Source organism: Crocuta crocuta, unplaced genomic scaffold, assembly GCF_008692635.1.
Source record: "Crocuta crocuta isolate KB4526 unplaced genomic scaffold, BGI_CrCroc_1.0 scaffold243, whole genome shotgun sequence".
Taxonomy (NCBI): Eukaryota; Metazoa; Chordata; class Mammalia; order Carnivora; family Hyaenidae; genus Crocuta; species Crocuta crocuta.
In genome coordinates, this window is record NW_027529596.1 from 1,487,331 (window position 1) to 1,505,532 (window position 18,202).

General features: G+C 42.8%; 1 protein-coding gene across 1 annotated transcript in view; it reads right to left on the reverse strand.

Annotated features, from left to right (window-relative positions):
- Window positions 1-42: 42 nt before the first annotated feature.
- TIPRL (TOR signaling pathway regulator) overlaps window positions 43-18,202 on the reverse strand; it is a 27,836-nt gene continuing 9,676 nt past the window's right edge. The window contains exons 4-7 of the mRNA XM_077761779.1: window positions 17,624-17,755; window positions 6,115-6,210; window positions 2,773-2,835; window positions 43-1,614 (exon numbers count right to left, since the gene is read on the reverse strand). Coding sequence (XP_077617905.1) covers window positions 1,471-1,614; window positions 2,773-2,835; window positions 6,115-6,210; window positions 17,624-17,755 — 435 coding nt within the window. The 3' untranslated portion in view covers window positions 43-1,470. The remainder of the gene's footprint in view (window positions 1,615-2,772; window positions 2,836-6,114; window positions 6,211-17,623; window positions 17,756-18,202) is intronic.

Here is an 18,202-nt window from a genome sequence, read left to right on the forward strand (position 1 = left end):
AAGCTTTGGGAACAACTGAAACAAACGAAATAGCAAAACACATCAGGAATTCCTTACTGTTTATTCTTTTCTTACAAAAAACACTTGGAACAAATAAATATAAAATGGTATATGTCTTATTTAGCAACGGGCAAATACAGGTTTTCTGCGTATTGTCCACAGGAAGAACTAAAGGAGCTTCCAGAAGTGCCCTCATCCCATCAGCTTCCCACCTTCTATAAAACAAAACAAAACAAAAAACCCCACAAAGGCCAATTCTTTCAATTCCTCACAATTTTTAACAATGGGGCCTCAAAATAAGTGATCTAACCCTGACAGAGTCTAAGACGTCTGATTCAAGGTTAGCATGTATATATAAGGACGTTGCCCCAAAACTTCAACTACTGAATATTGAGTTTTCATTTCTTACATCTCGTATGAATAAAGAGATTTATTCTGTTCAAATCTGCATGGCAAATAAAATACAACAGAAAGCTGAGTACAATATATACACTTTTCTGTCCTAAGAGAAAACATTAAATACAGGTATATTTAATATACAGTGAACATGCGATGTATTTTCTTAAAGCCAACAAAATCCTGATTTCCTATGCCTTGCAGGTGATGCAGAAGGCAAACAAATGCCGAAATCACTCGTGACAACATTTAGCTAACAAGTTAGCTCGACAGTAATACAAATTCAATATTCTATGGATTTTTTCATTCCAAGGTTGCATGGAAAATGAAGTAAAAAACGTCAGTACAAGTAGAACCACACATAAGAAAAAGCACCTAAGGATGGAGGAAGGACAGTTCTGGCAGCCTGCCTGGAGGGGGCAAGCCACCTCAGGTGTTTCCACGGCCGGAATACCCTCGGTTCGCCAAAACCCTGGGCGACTCAGTTCTGTGTCTGAAATCTTCTCTAGGACTTCAAAAGCCAATTTAAATTTAGAGGGGAGATATATTTTTTTAAATTTGTGGGTAAAAATCATTAAAGTATGACATCAACTTCCTAAACGGCAATTCACGGCTCTCCGGAAGTACGAATAAACGTCAAAGAGCCCAAAGAAAAGAGCTAGTACATCAACGCGCCCGGTCAGGAATCCTGTGAAAGTCACAAGGGGCCGTGGTTCCGTGCTTCCCACTCACTTCCTCCCGGGAGAAGACAGGGTCACGACGGACGCAGATTGTGCTCACTGCTCACGGGACAGACACACGCTGCTACTAGTGCAGTCCCACCTTGTAACAATCAGAAATCCGAATTTGGCTCCAGGAAATCTAAATCTGGACTACGACTCTGAGGATAGACAATACGAACAGCAGTGGAGTGGAACCTGCCTGCAACAATCCTTTATTTATTTTTGTTTCTCCTTTAAGGCTACAGAAAATCTGCACATAGACAAGGCAATTAATTCTCATAATAAAAATACCCCCTCCAAACAGCTAGGGTCTCCAGTCAGATCCCATGGTGAGCAGACGCCATGGCACCCTCTATTCCACAGGGGTGCCTTCTTGTGAGTCTGCAGGCTTAGGGTCAATCCTCTCTGGAAACAGCAGCTTCTCGCAAACTGCCTCCTTTATCGGTAAATACTGTGATATTTCGTTGGGTTCCGTGAAGAGAGAAGGTGAAACATGCTAGGAAACACATAAATCGAATTAGTGTATATTCAGCCACTGCACTGACACTTTTTGGAAGTGCTCTGGTTTAAGCATGCGTAAAGCACGCCAATCTAAAAATGAGCAGCAATCAGGGCGCCTGGGGGGCTCAGTTGGTTAAACGTCCCGACTTCGGCTCAGGTCATGATCTCACGGTTCGTGGGTTCGAGCCCCACGTCGGGCTCTGTGCTGACTGCCAGCTCAGAGCCTGGAGCCTGTTTCGGATTCTGTGTCTCCCTCTCTCTCTGACCCTCCCCGGCTCATGCTGTCTGTCTGTCCATCTCTCTCTCTCAGAAATAAATAAAACATTAAAAAAAAAAAGAGAGAGAGCAGCAATTGATGTATATGAGGGGCCCTGTTAGGTGTTTCTAATGATAACGGGTATCTCTTTTTACTGAATCATTCAGCCTGTTACCGAATGATACATGTGATTTCTAATGCTCCCACAGATGTATTAAGAGTTTAATACACCTTCATCCAATCCCCTTTCCCGGCTGATTTTGTACCTGAAAAGCACTAGCCTTCAGGTAAAGCCCGGTACGCGGTCTGCGGTCAACAACAGACTCTAAGTAACTTTTCTATCCCACATGTGCTCTCCACCCAGGAAGACGTAAGCACTGGGGTGAGGAAGAATAGCAACTTTGCAGAAAGCTGTCACTTTTGAAGCAACCCATTACAGAAGCCTACAGGCTCGTAGAAGCCCTTTACAAGTCCCAAAGAGACGAAAAATAAAGGAAATTATGCCGAGACAAGTTACGGTACAGAATTACCACATTTTAAGAAAAAACAAAAGCAGACTGGGTGGAAAGAAATTACAGGGGGACGAGGTGCGAGGCGGAAGGAGCATCCAATGGGCTCAGACCCACCACACACTGCAGGACGTAGCGTAAGTCACACCTCGGGGTCTGTGTTTCCAAAACAGAAGGTGGAAGTTAGATTGGACGATGGCGTTGGTGCCTGCAACATCCCTGTCCTGGTCTCTGAGGTGAGCTCAGAGGAGCTATGCGTTTGCGGGCCGCACCTCACAGACACGCTTACTGGGTGCATCGATAGATTTAGGGATGCAGGTGTGGCTGGAGACACACAACATGAAACATTAAAAGTCAGCTCTTAAAAATGGGTATTTAAATACTGTACCATTAAATTAGCGATTTTGCTCTCCCGGGATGTGTACTCTCGTAACAGGTAGGGCTTGTCCGCCTACGTCCAAAGACAAAAAAAAAAAAGTTGCAATAAACCCTTTTCTATGGTTACAAAATACTTTCCGTTAAACAGAACCGCCTATGACAACAGAACAGGCTGCAAAAGCAGCATTAGTTCTGACAACAATATCTTATCTGTAATGAGATTTGCACCGAGAATTCTGAATTATCATTCCAATCCCAGCCCAACCTCTGTAAATCACAGTGATCTCACATGCAAACAGATTTAATAATTACCAACTATGAGAAGCACAGTAAAAGTTTTACTTTGAAAGAAAATATGTATATCTGCAAGTGAGATATGCAAGAGATTTTAATATTACCTCATGTTTGGAACTACACCTTCTCCTTAAGCTGAATTATCTACTTATGGAAACGTGGCTACTCTTATGTTTAAAAAAACAAAAGAAAGCTATATCAAATTTTATTCTCTCCCATTTCCACAAAATTCTTGTCAAATAGCTTATTTAATAAATCAAGAGTTTGGTACTTCAATTTTTCCCATATATGACTTTTTACTTACATATTTAAGTAGGCTCCATGCCCAACATGGGGCTTGAACTCACGACCCTGAGATCAAGAGTTGTATGTTCTACTTACTGAGCCAGCCAGGTGCCCTTGATTTACAAATTTTTAAAATTAGGTTTTACAGGGGCGCCTGGGTGGCTCAGTTGGTTAAGCATCTGACTTTGGCTCAGGCCATGATCTCACAGTTCATGAGTTTGAGCCCCGCACTGGGATCTATGCTGACAGCTCAGAGCCTGCAGCCTGCTTCCGATTCTGTGTCTCTCACTCTCTCTGCCCCGCCCCCCCTCCCCAGCTTGTACTGTCTCTCAAAAATAAATAATCATTAAAAAGTTTTATTTAAATTTAAAAAATTAAAAAAAAATTAGATTTTAGAAAGCAATTTATTACAATTTGTTTTCTGGTGAAAGAGTATTCAAGAAAAATCACACAAGATTAAACTCCTTTCAAGTTTTATTCTTCTGTGTTTTCTTTTTAATTTTAGAGAGAGAGTGCAAGCCAGGGAGCAGGACGGAGGGAGGAGGAGAGAACCTCAAGCAGGCTCCACACCCAGAGCAGAGCCTGACACGGGGCTCGATCCTATGACTCTGGGACCATGACCTGAGCTGAAATCAAATTATTAATCAAAAAATTAATCAAAAATTAAATGCTCAACTGAGCCACCCAGGCCACCGAAGTTTTATTCTTTTCTATCAATAAAAACAGATTGATGCTTAAGGGGAAAAAATTAGATAATATAAAAGTATGGAGCTACCACAGCTTCTATAGATAACACTATCCTTAACATTTAGAGGTCCCTGTACAAATCTTATTCAATGCTGAGGGGCCCTCGGTGACTCAGTTGGTTAAGCATCAGACTCTTGATTTCGACTTAGGTCCTGGTCCCAGGGCTGTGAGGCGAGCTCTGCGGGGGGGCTCTGGGAGTGGAGCCTGCTCGGGATTCCCTCTCTCCCTGTCCCTCCCCAGCTCGTGCCTGCACGTGCTCTCTCAAAAACAAACAAAGAAATAAATGTATGTAAGTTATGTTTAAAATTCAACACTGAGATGCAGATCTTTACATATCAGTTCAACATAACTCTCTGCCATTCAGTGTAACGGATGTACACTTTTCTACTGTATGGATATAGATTAAACTATTTAAATAGTTTAATTTAAATCAGTGCCCAGTGGGGCATTATGTTCCTTCTCTCCTTTTTGCTATTATAAACAATAGTATTGTCATGAATGTTCATATTTATGTACAAAACTCTCTATGTATATAACTCTCTCTCTATATATATATAAAACTCTACAACTGCCTGATTAATATTTGTGGATTACTGTATATAAGAATGTTTTTCGGATAAATTCCTAAGAAATACAGGTGACTTAAAGCATAAGCATTTTTAAAACGTAGCCTTCATCTTTTCTGAAGGAGAAAAATGCAGTCTGTCTTTAGTAGTTTACTACCACTTATTAAAAGAAAAAGATCGCAGTTACCATGTTATTTCAAGGAAAGAAAACCCACCCGCCTGTAGGTATAGGATTTGGGGAAACACCAGTCCAACGTCACCCTACGGGTACAAGTCTCACTTCCGCCAGCCCAGGACTGTGCAACCTGGGCAAGTTACTTACTCCGTCTTTGCTGTAGTTGCCTCAGCTATAAACAGAGACAGTGACGAGCCGTATTTCACAGGGTGGTTGTGAGGGCTCACCGTTCCGAGGAGCGCCCGACCGGTAGTGCTGGTCTCTCCCCTAACCCACCATTCTACAGGCCACACGTCTGACGGTGCACACCCTTCCAAAGGGCAGGCTGCTATGAGCTCTTAGAAGAATTTTCATGACCCTTCAATTTAAGCCTCCTCCTTTTTTTTTAACTTTTCTGAAAACCTTGTATGTTAACTGTTCCTTCAGATGGGAGTAAAGAGCTTTCAAACTTCAGAATAACTATCAAAGTGACTTTGTAATACAAATTTCAGGAGGCCATGTGAGTTTTTGCTTTTTAACTTTATTTGGGAGAGAAAGAGCAAGCAAGCATGACTGGGGAAGGGGCAGAGAGAGGGAGAGAGAGAATTCCAAACACATTCTGCGCTGTCCACGCAGAGCCCAAGATGGAGCTCAATCCTATGAATCACGAGATCATGAGCTGAGCTGAAATCGAGAGTCAGACGCTTGACTAAATGAACCACTCAGGTGCCCCCATGTGATTGGTACTTTTTATATCAAGATATTATATAAACAATACATATGATAAACAAAGGTAAGAGTTAAGGGACAGTTTTGTTTCTTTTTTAAGTTTATTTATTTTGAGAGAGAGAGTAAGCAGGGGAGGACAGAGAGAGAGAAAAATCTCAAGCAGACTCTGCATGGTCAGTGCAGAGCCCAATGCAGGGCTCAATCCCACAAACCCTGAGATCATGACCTGAGCCCAGATCAAGAATTTGACGCTTAATTGACTGAGCCAGCCAGGCGCCCCAGGGACAGGTTTCTTAAACACAGAGTAAGTACACATGAGGGTTTTAAAAAAGCATCAAATATCCTCTACTGGGGAGTGTCTTTTGGAAAACATTTTCAGCTCCCAGAACTTTCAGAAAGGAAGATGTGAAGTTTCAGTAACTATGAGGTCAATAGTGAATGCAGAACACCCAATCTCAAAGGTTAGGACTGCCATCAAATATAAAGCATTATTTCATTTCAAGTTCTCAGACAGACAATGAAAGAAAATGAATGAGCCCAACATCAACTAATATATTCATTAAATAAGAAGAGATACCTCATGGTAAAGTCTGGTGTCATTCATTCTGATCAGCACTCCATCGATTCTCAAGAAAAATCGCAACAGCAGGAAAAAGCTAGAAGGCATTACTCTCTGAAAAAAAAAACAGCATATTAATATTCTAATGAAAACTAAATGCTATTACTTTGCTAAGAGAAAATATTAAAAGCCATCAGAGAAAAGCTGAATTAACAGTATACAGAAATCTCTGAACTAAAGGTTCTTTGTCACAGCACCGACTTATATTACAAATATCCCGGCTTCAATTTCCTACCACAGAAAACTATTTTTTAGGTCAAAAGATAATTGAGGTTAAAAAGACTTAAAACTTGCCTAACTAATGTGAAAATTATAATATTCACTTTAAAAACTGACAGTGCTTAACTATAAATGTCAACACCAATAATACCAAAAGAACGGCCTATTTCTTTGTTACTCATCTCTTACTCACTGCACATTAAATAAAGATGAGAACTTAAATGAAATGCTCTAATTCAGTGCAATCAATTAAGTACTATTTCATACTGCCAAAGACTAGTTTATCATATCATTATAACATGCTCTTAATATCTTTCATCCGTGTCACATCTACACATTCCTGTTTTCCAAGTGTAAACCGCTGAAAAAAGAGGAAGTGAGAGAGTAAAAAGGTGGGTCCTGGTGGCAGGGAGGAAGGAGTTGGATATTGTGGGGTCTTTCGATCTTTAAAAAGACAGGGCGCCTGGGTGGCTCAGTCAGTTAAGTGTCCGACTTAACACTTAACATGGCTCAGGTCATGATCTCACTGTTCGTGGGTTCGAGCCTCGCATTGGGCTCTGTGCTGACAGCTCAGAGCCTGGAGCCTGTTTCAGATTCTGTGTCTCCCTCTCTCTCTGCCCCTCTCCCACTCACGCACTCTCTCTCAAAAAGAAACATTAAAAAAAAAAAAAAAGATGGGATGCCTAGGTGGCTCAGTCGGTTAAGCATCTGACTTCAGCTCAGGTCATGATCTCACGGTTCATGGGTTCGAGCCCCACATCAGGCCCTCTGCTGACTGCTCGGAGTCTGGAGCCTGCTTCAAATTCTGTCTCCCTCCCTCTCTCTCTCAAAAATAAATAAACATTAAGAAAATTTTAAAATAAAAAAAGAATATGCTTGTGGGCACTTCGCTGTCTTAGCTGGTAAAGCATATGACTCTTGATATTGCGGTCATGAGTTCAAGCTCCACATTGGGAGTAGAGATTACTAAAAAAAAAAACAAAAAACAAAAAAAAACCCACTAAAATAAAATAAAGATCGTTTCTTTATTTTTTTGTTTTTTAACATTTTTTTTTTTATTTATTTCTAGGAGACAGAGAGAGAGACAGCGTGAGCAGGGGAGGGTCAGAGAGAGAGGGAGTCACAGACTGAAAGAGGCTCCAGGCTCTGAGCTGGCAGTCAGCACAGAGCCCGACACGGGGCTCGAACCCACGAACCGTGAGATCATGACCTAAGCGAAAGTCGGACACTTAACCAACTAAGCCACCCAGGCGCCCCTAAAGACCGTTTCTTTAAAAAAAAGAAGTGTGACCATTTGCTAAATAAATACTTACTGTCTACTAAGTGTCTAGTTCTAACTATAAGTAGTTCTTGGATTTATATAAATAAAAAGATACAATCCCAATGGTCAAGAAGTTTATCAAAGAGGGAAATAAAGAAAAATGATGGGGTAGCTATAGTAAGAGGTATGCACAAAGTTCAGTAAGCACTCAGAGGAAGTACTGAAGTTGGCTGAAGAAAGTCAAGAGAAGACAATGGAAAGAAGAGCTGGGGGAGAGAAGAATTCCAAAAAGAGGAAGCAGCATGTATAAGAAGTACTGAGGCAGGGGAAGATACACTCAGGGAACCGCCTGCAATTCTGCAGAAGCACAGAATAGAATTCAATTCAATTCTATTGAAGAGCAGAGAAACAACAAGATAACCCACTAAGAATAGTGGCTTTACTACCCAGAGAGTCACCAGCCACAGGCCAAGCTCTCCTGCCCTAGGACTTTACGAACCCTGTTCCCTGACCTAATGCTCACTGGTCTCAGACCTCGGTGTAAATTCCACCTCTAAGGAGAAGCTTTTCCTACCATTCTATAACCACAGACTTCTGTTATTCTCTCGCCATTCCCTTATAAGCGAAAAGATTTGATAGCCATTAATGAGTTTACTTGCTTAAAGCCGATCTCCCTCCGCTTAGACCATAAGTGCGAACATCTGCTTTGTCCCTACTGTCTGGACAGCAGCTGGCACACACTGGCACACATCCGTGACTCCCTGAATGAAAGAGAGGCCGGAGCTATGTTTGCAGGAGAAAAGGCTCACAGTCACACTGCATTCTGATGGGATTATCAGCAACGGCCTTAAAAGCAAACCTGAGAATGAAGAAGAGCTGGAGGAAGAACCTGACCCGGACAACTTGCTACACACAGCGACCTGACTGGGAAGCACGTCACTGCCGACACAGCGCTATCTGTAATTGCTGGAAAGACTCATCGGCAACATTTCCCCAAATGTCCAAGTTAGTCACTAACAGCTACACGGGGCACAACACAGGAAGCAAGCGGAGTCATGTCAGCATGGCGGCGGGGCGAGCAGGAGTCACGAGACCCAAGTTTTAGTCCCAGTTTAACTGTGTATTTTAAGGCAGCAGTTCTCTCAGAAGGGATGTCTGGAAATTTCTGAGGATATTTTTTTGTTGTCACAATGATGAGCAACCAATAGCAATACTTAGCGCTTAAAGACCAGAGATGTTAGATGCTCTATAATGCACAGGATAATCTATACAACAAGGTCCAATCCTGCATCCGACAAAACTTCCAAATATCTTCTCTGGCATTCATGGGGCGGGGGGGAGATAATAATAACAATAAATACATAAATAGCCCAACAATTTACTTTAATCTGACCTTAGAACCTAATTCTATTTTATATATAAATACAAAATTCACTCAATTTCCAGGAACGCAATTACTTTGCAAATCGAGGAAAGATTATACTTTGTTTCACTTGGAACTTTACTAAAGGCTTGTTCGCCATTTTTGAAAACTGACATCACCAATGGCAGTCTTGACTGTGTTGTCTGAGTCCCAGGCTGGTACCTGGCCTCTCTCCCAGCTAACACTCGTACCTGTCACATTCACAGTGATTCAGTACGCAAATGTACGGATGTGACTACTTCAGGATGACCTTAGAGCAGTCATATTATGCATATTTCACATTTACCTGCTGAAATATACATTTTATTCTAAATCAACTTCCTTTACTTCTTTTATAATTAGGACACGATGTTGGTTTATTAAAAAGAACGTGGGTTATATTATCTAAGAAATTCATTTCAGGGTAGTAAAAGGGAAGAGGTGCTTAAAGTATTTGGTAAAAAATTAAAAAATGGAGCAATAAGTGTAATTATGTTGAGAACCACAAACTTAGAGCAAGTTACTAAACTACTTAAAGTCTCCTTCCTCATCTATAAAAATAGGGGATGTGAAGAAACAGTTTCTTAGACCCTGTCCCTGTAAAATATGACAATTCTATAGGACGACTTCAACAAAAGCTACCTCTGCACAGGCATTGCGGAGTTTTTTGTACCACGGAGCTGAAAGATATGTTCCTACCGAGTCTACTTGGACTCTTAAAACACGGAAGCAGAAGGCAGACAACATTCACTCCTGACGACCTAAATGTAACTAACCACCCAATGGAAAACAGACAGTCTCTTGAGCAAACGGTGCTGGGAGAGCTGGACAGCAACATGCAGAAGAACGAGACTGGACCACTTTCTTACACCAGACACAAAAATAAATTCAAAAGGGATGAAAGACCTAACTGCGAGGTCGGAAACCATCAAAATCCTACAGGAGGAAACAGGCAGTGACCTCTTTGACCTCAGCCGCCACAACTGCTGACTTGACCTGTCTCGAGAGGCAAGGGAAATCAAAGTAAAAATGAACCACTGGGACCTCATCAAGGTAACAACCAACAGCAAGGAAACAATCAACAAAACTAAAAGGCAACCGAGGGGATGGGAGAAGACATATGCAAATGACATATCGGATCGTATCCAAAATCTATAAACAACTTACCAAACTCAACACCCACCCAAAAAACCAAACAATCCACTGAAGAAACGGACAAAAGACATGAATAGACACTTTTCCAAAGAAGACATCCAAGTGGCCAACAAATACATGAAAAGATGGTCAAAATCACTCATCATGAGGGAAAAACAAATCAAAACCACAATGAGATACCACCTCACACCGGTCAGAGTGCGTAAACTTAACAACTCAGGAAACAACAGGTGCTGGCGAGGCTGCAGAGAAAAGGGAACCCTCGTGCACGGCTGGTAGGAATGCACACTTCGTGCAGCGACTCTGGAAAACAGTATGGAGGTTCCTCAAAAAATTAAAAATAGAACTACCCTATGACCCAGCAATTGCACTACTAGGAATTTATCCAAAGGACACAAAAATGCTGATTTGAAGGGGCACATGCACCTTCGATGTTCACAGCAGCGCTATCAGTAACAGCCAAAGTATGGAAAGAGCCCAAATGTCCATCGACTGTTGAATGGATAATGAAGATGTGGTGTACAGAGGAATACTACCTGGTGATAAAACAGAATGACACCTTGTCATCTGCAACAATGCGGATGGAACTAGAGGGTATTGTGCTAAGTGAAATAAGTCAGCCAAAGGGACACAAATATCACATGATTTCACTCGTAGGTGGAATGTGAGAAACTCGCCAGACGAACACAGGGGAAGGGAAGGAAAAATAAGGTATAAACGAAGAGGAAGGCAAACCATTAGAGACCCTTTAATACAAGACAACAAACTGGAGGTTGCTGGAGAGGAGGTGGGTGGGGGGATGGGCTAAATGGGTGACGGGCTTGAAGGAGGGCACTTGTTGGGATGAGCACGGGTGTCTGATATAAGAGATGAATCACTGGGCTCTACTCCTGAAGCCAGCACCACACTGTATGCTAACTAACTTGAATTAAAAAAGAAAAAAAAGAAGAAGAATGAACTAACCATTACATTAGTTGATTACATAACAGCATTGTTGGTATTTGGGAGACAGAAAATTTATTTCCTTTGAAAGTTAAAAATTTACATATTAGCATGAAAATGGCTTTTCTTTAGATCCCTCTTAGAGTAGTCCTATAAAGTATAAACCATACCAAGGACAGCAGATTACAAAATCCTAACCTAAAAACAAAACATTGCTGAAAGAAGCTAACTTAGGAAAACAAAACAAAATTAATTTCTGAAATATGTCATAGACACGTAACGCCACACAAAGATATCAAAACTCATAATAAGCTCACTGAGGCAAATCAAGAAACCTGGAGCACACAGCTCTTCTCTCCTGTGCCACAAGGAAATCATTATTATTTTTTAAATTAAAATTGTCCAGGTTTTGAATTAAAATTTTAAGATGGTAAAAATACTCCAAAACCTGAAACAATTAAATAAGTTAAAAGCATTGGGGCACCTGGGTGGCATAGTCAGTTAAGCGTCCGACTGCGGCTCAGGTCATGATCTCACAGTTTGTGGGTTCGAGCCCCGCATCGGGCTCTGTGCTGACTGCCAGCTCAGAGCCTGGAGCCTGTTTCAGAGTCTGTGACTCCCTCTCTCTCTGACCCTCCCCTGCTCACGTGGTCTTTCTCTCTCTCTCTCCTAGGAATTAAAAAAAAAAAAAACAAAAAAAAACATTAAATAGGTTAAAAAAAACCTAAAAGGCTCCAGCCAACAATACGAGGAATCTAAAGTTACTTTGGGGGGCGCCTGGGTGCCTCAGTCAGTTAAGCTTCCAGCTTTGGCCCAGGTCATGATCAGAGCTGGGCTGACAGCTCTGGGGCCCGGAGCCACTTCAGATTCTGTGTCTCCCTCTCTCTTTGCCCCTCCCCTGCTCGTACTCTGTCTCTCCCTCTCTCAAAAATAAATAAAAAATACTAAAAAGAAATTAAAAATAAATAAATAAACAAAGTTACTTTGGGGGCGCCTGGGGGGCTCAGTCCGTTAACTGGCGGACTTCAGCTCGGGTCATGATCTCACAGTTTGTGGAGTTCGAGCCCCGTGTCAGGCTGTGTGCTGGCAGCTCAGAGCCTGGAGCTGCCTTGTATCCTAGGTCTCCCCTCTTTCTGCCACTCCCTGGCTCATGCTGTCTCTTTCTCAAAAACAAATGAACATTAAAAAAAAATTTAAGGGTGGGGGTGATTTCAGCTCAGGTCATGATCTCACAGTTGGTGAACTCGAGCCCCACATCAGGCTCTGCACTGACAGCATGGAGCCTGCTTGGGACTTTTTCTCTCTGCCCCTCCCCTGCTTGCACTCTCTCAAAATAAATAAAGAAAGAAACTTAAAAAAAATGTTAAAAAAGTAACTTTGCTTAAAAAGTAGTTTCCACAATACAGTATCATTTGTTACAGTGTTTTATAATTATTATGGAAACCAAGAAATCAAGCATTCATAAACAACTAGCTTTACAAATTCTAAAACACGAACTTTTTAGCAGTTTTCTGACCAAGATTAAAACACCAAGTAAAGACAATGCACATTACTACCATCATCCCAGATGATTCCAAGAATGTTTCGAAAGTGAGATATCTTTACAGTTGTCCCTTGAATAACACGGATTTGAACTACACAGGTCCACTTATATGCCAATTTTTTTTGATAAATACAGTACCGTACTGTAAACGTATTTTTTCTTCCTTATGATGTTTTTTTTTTTTAAAGTTTTTTCTTTTAATGTTTATTTTTGAGAGTGACAGAGCACAAGCAGGGGAGGGCAGAGAGAGAGGGAGACACAGAATCCGAAGCAGGCTCCAGGCTCTGAGCTGTCAGCACAGAGCCAGCTGTGGGGTTTGAACCCATGGACCATGAGACTATGACCTGAGTCGAAGTTGGACACTCAACCAGCTGAGCTACCCAAGTGCCTCCCTTATGATAAAATCATGAAAAATAATATTCTTTTCTCTAGCTTACTTTATTATAAGAAGATGGTATATAATACATATAACATACAAAAAAATGTGTAATCAACTGTTAATGTTATCAGTAACACTTCCGGTCAACCGTAGACTATCGGTAGCCAAGTTTTTGGGGAGTCAAAAGTTATACAAGGATTTTCAACTGCTCACAGAGGGTTACTGGTACCCCTAATTTCCACACTATTCAAGAATCAACTGTATATTCCATACCCCCAGTCAAACTCCTAGCCATAAGGAAAGATATAAGTTAATCTTTAAAAATTTATACTTATTTTTAGAAGTTCCTTGGCGAGCTCTATTAAACTAAAAATGTTCTGAGATGGTTCACATTTTATTTGAAAGCAACTGGGAAAGAGATAGACTTTAAATCAGAAAAAGTTCTAGGTCAAAAAGGCCAATTAAATGGCCTCAAGTGAGCTTTAAATGCAAAGTACCCAGCAAGGGCTCTGGAAATGATCGTCATACTTCATTCTCAGGCACCAGCCCTCAGCCATTAGCAAATCTCAGAAACCACCAGCTCAGAAAATACATCAGTGTCATACGCTCCACCACCAAGCCCCTCTCTGGTCTGGCTGGAGTCACTTAACCACACCTGAGACTCAGATCAGGACCATGCCCTCTAAAATGCCTCTTCTGGCCTGTTCTCTCTATTCCCACACGTGTCTCCTCAACCTTCCAGCCAACACACACGGAGCAAGTGTGCTGCGGGCGGTCAGACAAGAAACGCTCTGTCCCCTACTGCAGAGACCACTGGATCTCTACCCTGCCTTGGCAATTCTGATAAACACTCTCCCCTCACCACAGAAGTATTTCTTTACTTTTTTTTTTTTAAATGTTTTATTTATTTCCAGGAGAGAGAGAGAGAGACAGCGTGAGCAGGGGAGGGTCAGAGAGAGAGGGAGTCACAGACTGAAACAGGCTCCAGGCTCTGAGCTGGCAGTCAGCACAGAGCCCGACGCGGGGCTCGAACCCACGAACCGCGAGCTCATGACCTAAGCGAAAGTCGGCCACCCAGGCGCCCCACCCAGAAGTATTTCTAAGGCTAATCGTCCTCCCCACGATCTAGATCCTAGAAGATTATGAGCAAAGACAGACTGATCCACTGTGTGACTGATCTTAGGCAAGTTGCTTAATATCTCTGACCCTCCATTTCCTCTCACTGAGCAGAATTTTCTGGAGGATTAAATGAGATAATATAAGGTAATCTGTGAAATGACAGAGAATACGTATATTGGTCTCTGCTTCTAGTTCCTGACAGAGGGCTTCTGAAACCCGTATAAATTCCTAAGTGAGAAGGGCACTTAGGAACATCTTCGGTTCTAATGAGGCGACCCTGGGTGGGCTCCAGGGCAGAGGCTGGCACCCCGAAAGCCCAGGCCATGACTAGAAGCTTGGAAGCTCCACCCCTCATTTTCCAGAGAGAAGAGAGGAGTTGGAAATGGAGTTAATAATTGGTCGTGCCTTCGTGGGGAAGCCTCCATAAAATCCTAGTAGTATGGGGTCCAGAGACTTTCCAGGTTGCTGAGCACATCCATATACCAGGAGCGTGATGCACCCCAACCCCAAGGGGGCAGCGCTCCTGCGCGTGGGACCGCGCCACACCTCCCCTGTGCACCTCACGCCCAGGCGCTCCTCCGTACCCGTCACCATATCCTCTAATAAACAGGTGAACATACATGTTTCCCTGAGTTCTGTGAGCTGCTCCAGCAAATAATTAAATCCAAGGAGTGGAGGTCACGGGAACCTCCAATTTGTAGCCAAGATGCACAGAGGTTGTGGGTAACCTAGGGACCTACTACCCCTCGTGGCTGGCACTGAAGACGTAGGGCTGGGGGTGGCAGTCTTGTGGGCTTGAGCCCTTGACCCAGGAGGCCTGAGGGGAGTTAAATTGCAGGACACCCAGCCAGCGTGCCAGCATTCTTGGTGTGGGGAAACACCACACATCTGACGTCAGGAACATTTTGTGTGAGAGCAAAGGAGAGACACAGGAGACTGGAGTTCTTCTAACTCAGTGCCTCACAGTAAATTCCTCACAGTGAAGGCTCGAAGCCTTCCTCTTCCCTCTCCCCCCTCCTCCGAAACCTCACTCTGTTCATTTTCCCCCCTCTCTACAAGTGACTGCTTCCTGTGAGCACCTGACCATGCTAGTCTTCCCCATATTAAAAAATCAAAAAGCACACACACGCCTGTCAACCTCACGGCCCCTCTTAGGCACTTCTCATCCAGGAAGCTTTGCGGGAGTCTGGTCCACCCTGTCTCCACCTTCACATCTTTCGCTTGCCTCCCACCCATGTAACTTAAACTGCACTTGCAAAGGTGAATAACAAGATCTTACATGCTAAAACCAGTCAGTGTTTCAGTCTGGTGGACACCATCCCATTCTAAGATGTCCTCACGGCATGACACTGACCTTTGTGCCCTTCTTCTTGAAAAGTTCTACTTCCCAGGCACACGTTCCTGGCTTCTCACTTACATTTATATCCACCAGGCTAGTCTTTGCTTAGAGAAGGAACTTCATTCATCCATACCGCACTGCCAAGAACGCAGAACCACAGCATTCGTTCATGGGAACATGTGTTGTTACACTGTTAGAAACCAACCCAGAAGAACTCTACTCTATTGACATTCTTGCAGGCATCCGTAAAATGCACCCCTATCACACATAACTTTTAAAAGTAACATGAGGTAAACGAAAGAACATGCTAAGATGAGCTAACATGCTCTTCGGTAGAAGACTCAGTGCCATTTACTCGGGCTCACGCGTAATACATTTCTGCCCGCCCTTGCCAACTCCTTCATCCACAAAACACGTGTGCTCCCCACACAGCTGCCCACTTGTACAGACCCAGGCGGAGCCACCTACTTAGATACAAATGCAGCCCCAGATACACAAACTCATAAGGAACATTTGCAGAGTCCATTAGTCACAGTAGGTGGGTAGGCAAGTGGAAAGGTACAGGACTGGATGAGTGAACAAATCTAAATGACAAAAGATAAGTTGGGGGAGAGTTATAGGTGAACAAGGGAGTGAGGTACCAATAAAACAACGATCTAATGCTCGAATAATGATGTAGACGAGACCGCACAGAGGAAGCTTTGTCACTGATTAGTTTCATGACCTTAGGGAAATGAACCTTTTGGGCCTTGTCCATAAAATACAGAAGCTAGACTAAATGATTCTCTACTAATTCATTACAATTCCAACATTCTATGATTGTAAAGAAAAACTTGACTTTAAAATATGTTGCTGTCTCATTGTTTTTATCCTCTATTATTTCAACACAACACTGACAATCATGCTCCAAGAGCTGTTTTTAAATTTGTTTTTTAATTCTTATTTATTTTTGAGAGAGAGAGAGAGAATGAGCAGGGGAGGGGCAGAAAGAGAGAGAGAGAGAGACAGAGTCTAAGCAGGCTCCAGGCTCTGAGCTGTCAGCACAGAGCCCGATGCAGGGCTTGAACCCACGAACCATGAGATCATGACCTGAGCCGAAGTCGGACACTTACCCGACTGAGCCTCCCAGGTGCCCCATCCCAGAGCTATTTCTGATGTAGGGTCCTGTCTTTGACAGACCTTATAATAAGTTCTGTACTTGAGGGGTTAAGAAAAAGTGCTCATGGGGGTCTAGAAGAGGAATACTGAACTCTGCCCAGGGGAGCTGTGGTGCATCTTACAGAGGAGGTGACATTTTCCCTGGGCCTTAAGGGATAAGGCACATAACACAAAGTTTCAGTTGAAGGTGTGCTGAAAGCGTTAGAAACCCAATTCTGACCGAATAGTAAACACGTCTGAGTCGATGCTAATGAGCTACTTATAATCCTTCTTAAACACGTTCCACCGAAACCACTGCAAACGGAAGTAACTTGTCCCCCACGAGAGAAGAGAACACGAACGGAGAAGGGGGCTTTACACCTGCCGTTCCTGCTTCCCACTCCTGGGCTGACGACGGAAGTGCAGTCTCCGGTGCACTGAGACCCTGACCCCTCCAAGTGCTGTCTGCGGATCCCTTCAATATAATTTTTAATTCAAATGTGAAAACTAAGCCACAGTTTTCATTCAAATTACAAAAACAAAAAAACTACAAAGCAGCCAGGCAGCTCTTGAAAGAAAATGCTCTACTGAAGTCTTCGGAATATACTAAGATTTTGTGAACTTTATAATGGACCCGCGTGATACTTTCCATGATATCATGTTAAGACAGTGGGATTCTAGTGAGTTTTATATTTGTGATCAATGATTAAGAATGGAAGAAAGAAGTTAATTTAATTTAATTTAATTTATTATTTTATTTGAGAGAGAGAAAGTGTGCACTTGGGGTGGGAAGGGCAGAGGGAGAGAAAGGGAGAATCTCAAGCCAGCTCCAGGCTCAGCAGGGAGCCCAATGTGGGGCTCGATCCCAAGACACTGGGATTGTGGCCTAAGCTGAAATCAAGACTTGGACGCTCAACCAACCGAGCCACCCAGGTGCCCCTGAAGAAAGAAGTTAATTTTATAATACTCACAATTTTCACACTCAGGCTTGAAACTCCATGATCGTGAAGTTCATCCTCAAACAGGAGAACTTCTTCAAAAAACTTAATCTGTTCTCTGGCTTTCAATTTCTCTGTATCTATATGATCTGTTGTAGGCACCACCTGCAAGGAAAAATTGAAGGAGGCACATCAAAACGGAAAGAGCTGGAGGCTCGGGAAAACAGTCTTCCTCTCGGTCTTTTCTGCACGGCCAGAGCTCACAACTCCACGCCTGAACGCCGTCAGTAGACACGGAAGTTGAGATGATGTACCCGGTCCCCGAAACCCTGACGACACGACAGGAGGCTGATGCTACAGCTTCGCAGAACACAGGGCCAAAATTCATCAGCTTTCACGTTAAGTCCCCAAATCAGAATCCAGTATTCTGTTGTGATGATGAGGAAATCAATCCTCTGAAAACCAGTGGGTGACATCCAAAGCGGGTTCAAATGGTGAAAGCCTACTTTTTTTTTTTTTTACAAATAGTTTATTGTCAAATTAGTTTCCACATAACACCCAGTGCGCATCCCCACAAGTGCCCTCCTCCATGCCCATCCCCCCTCCCCCCCA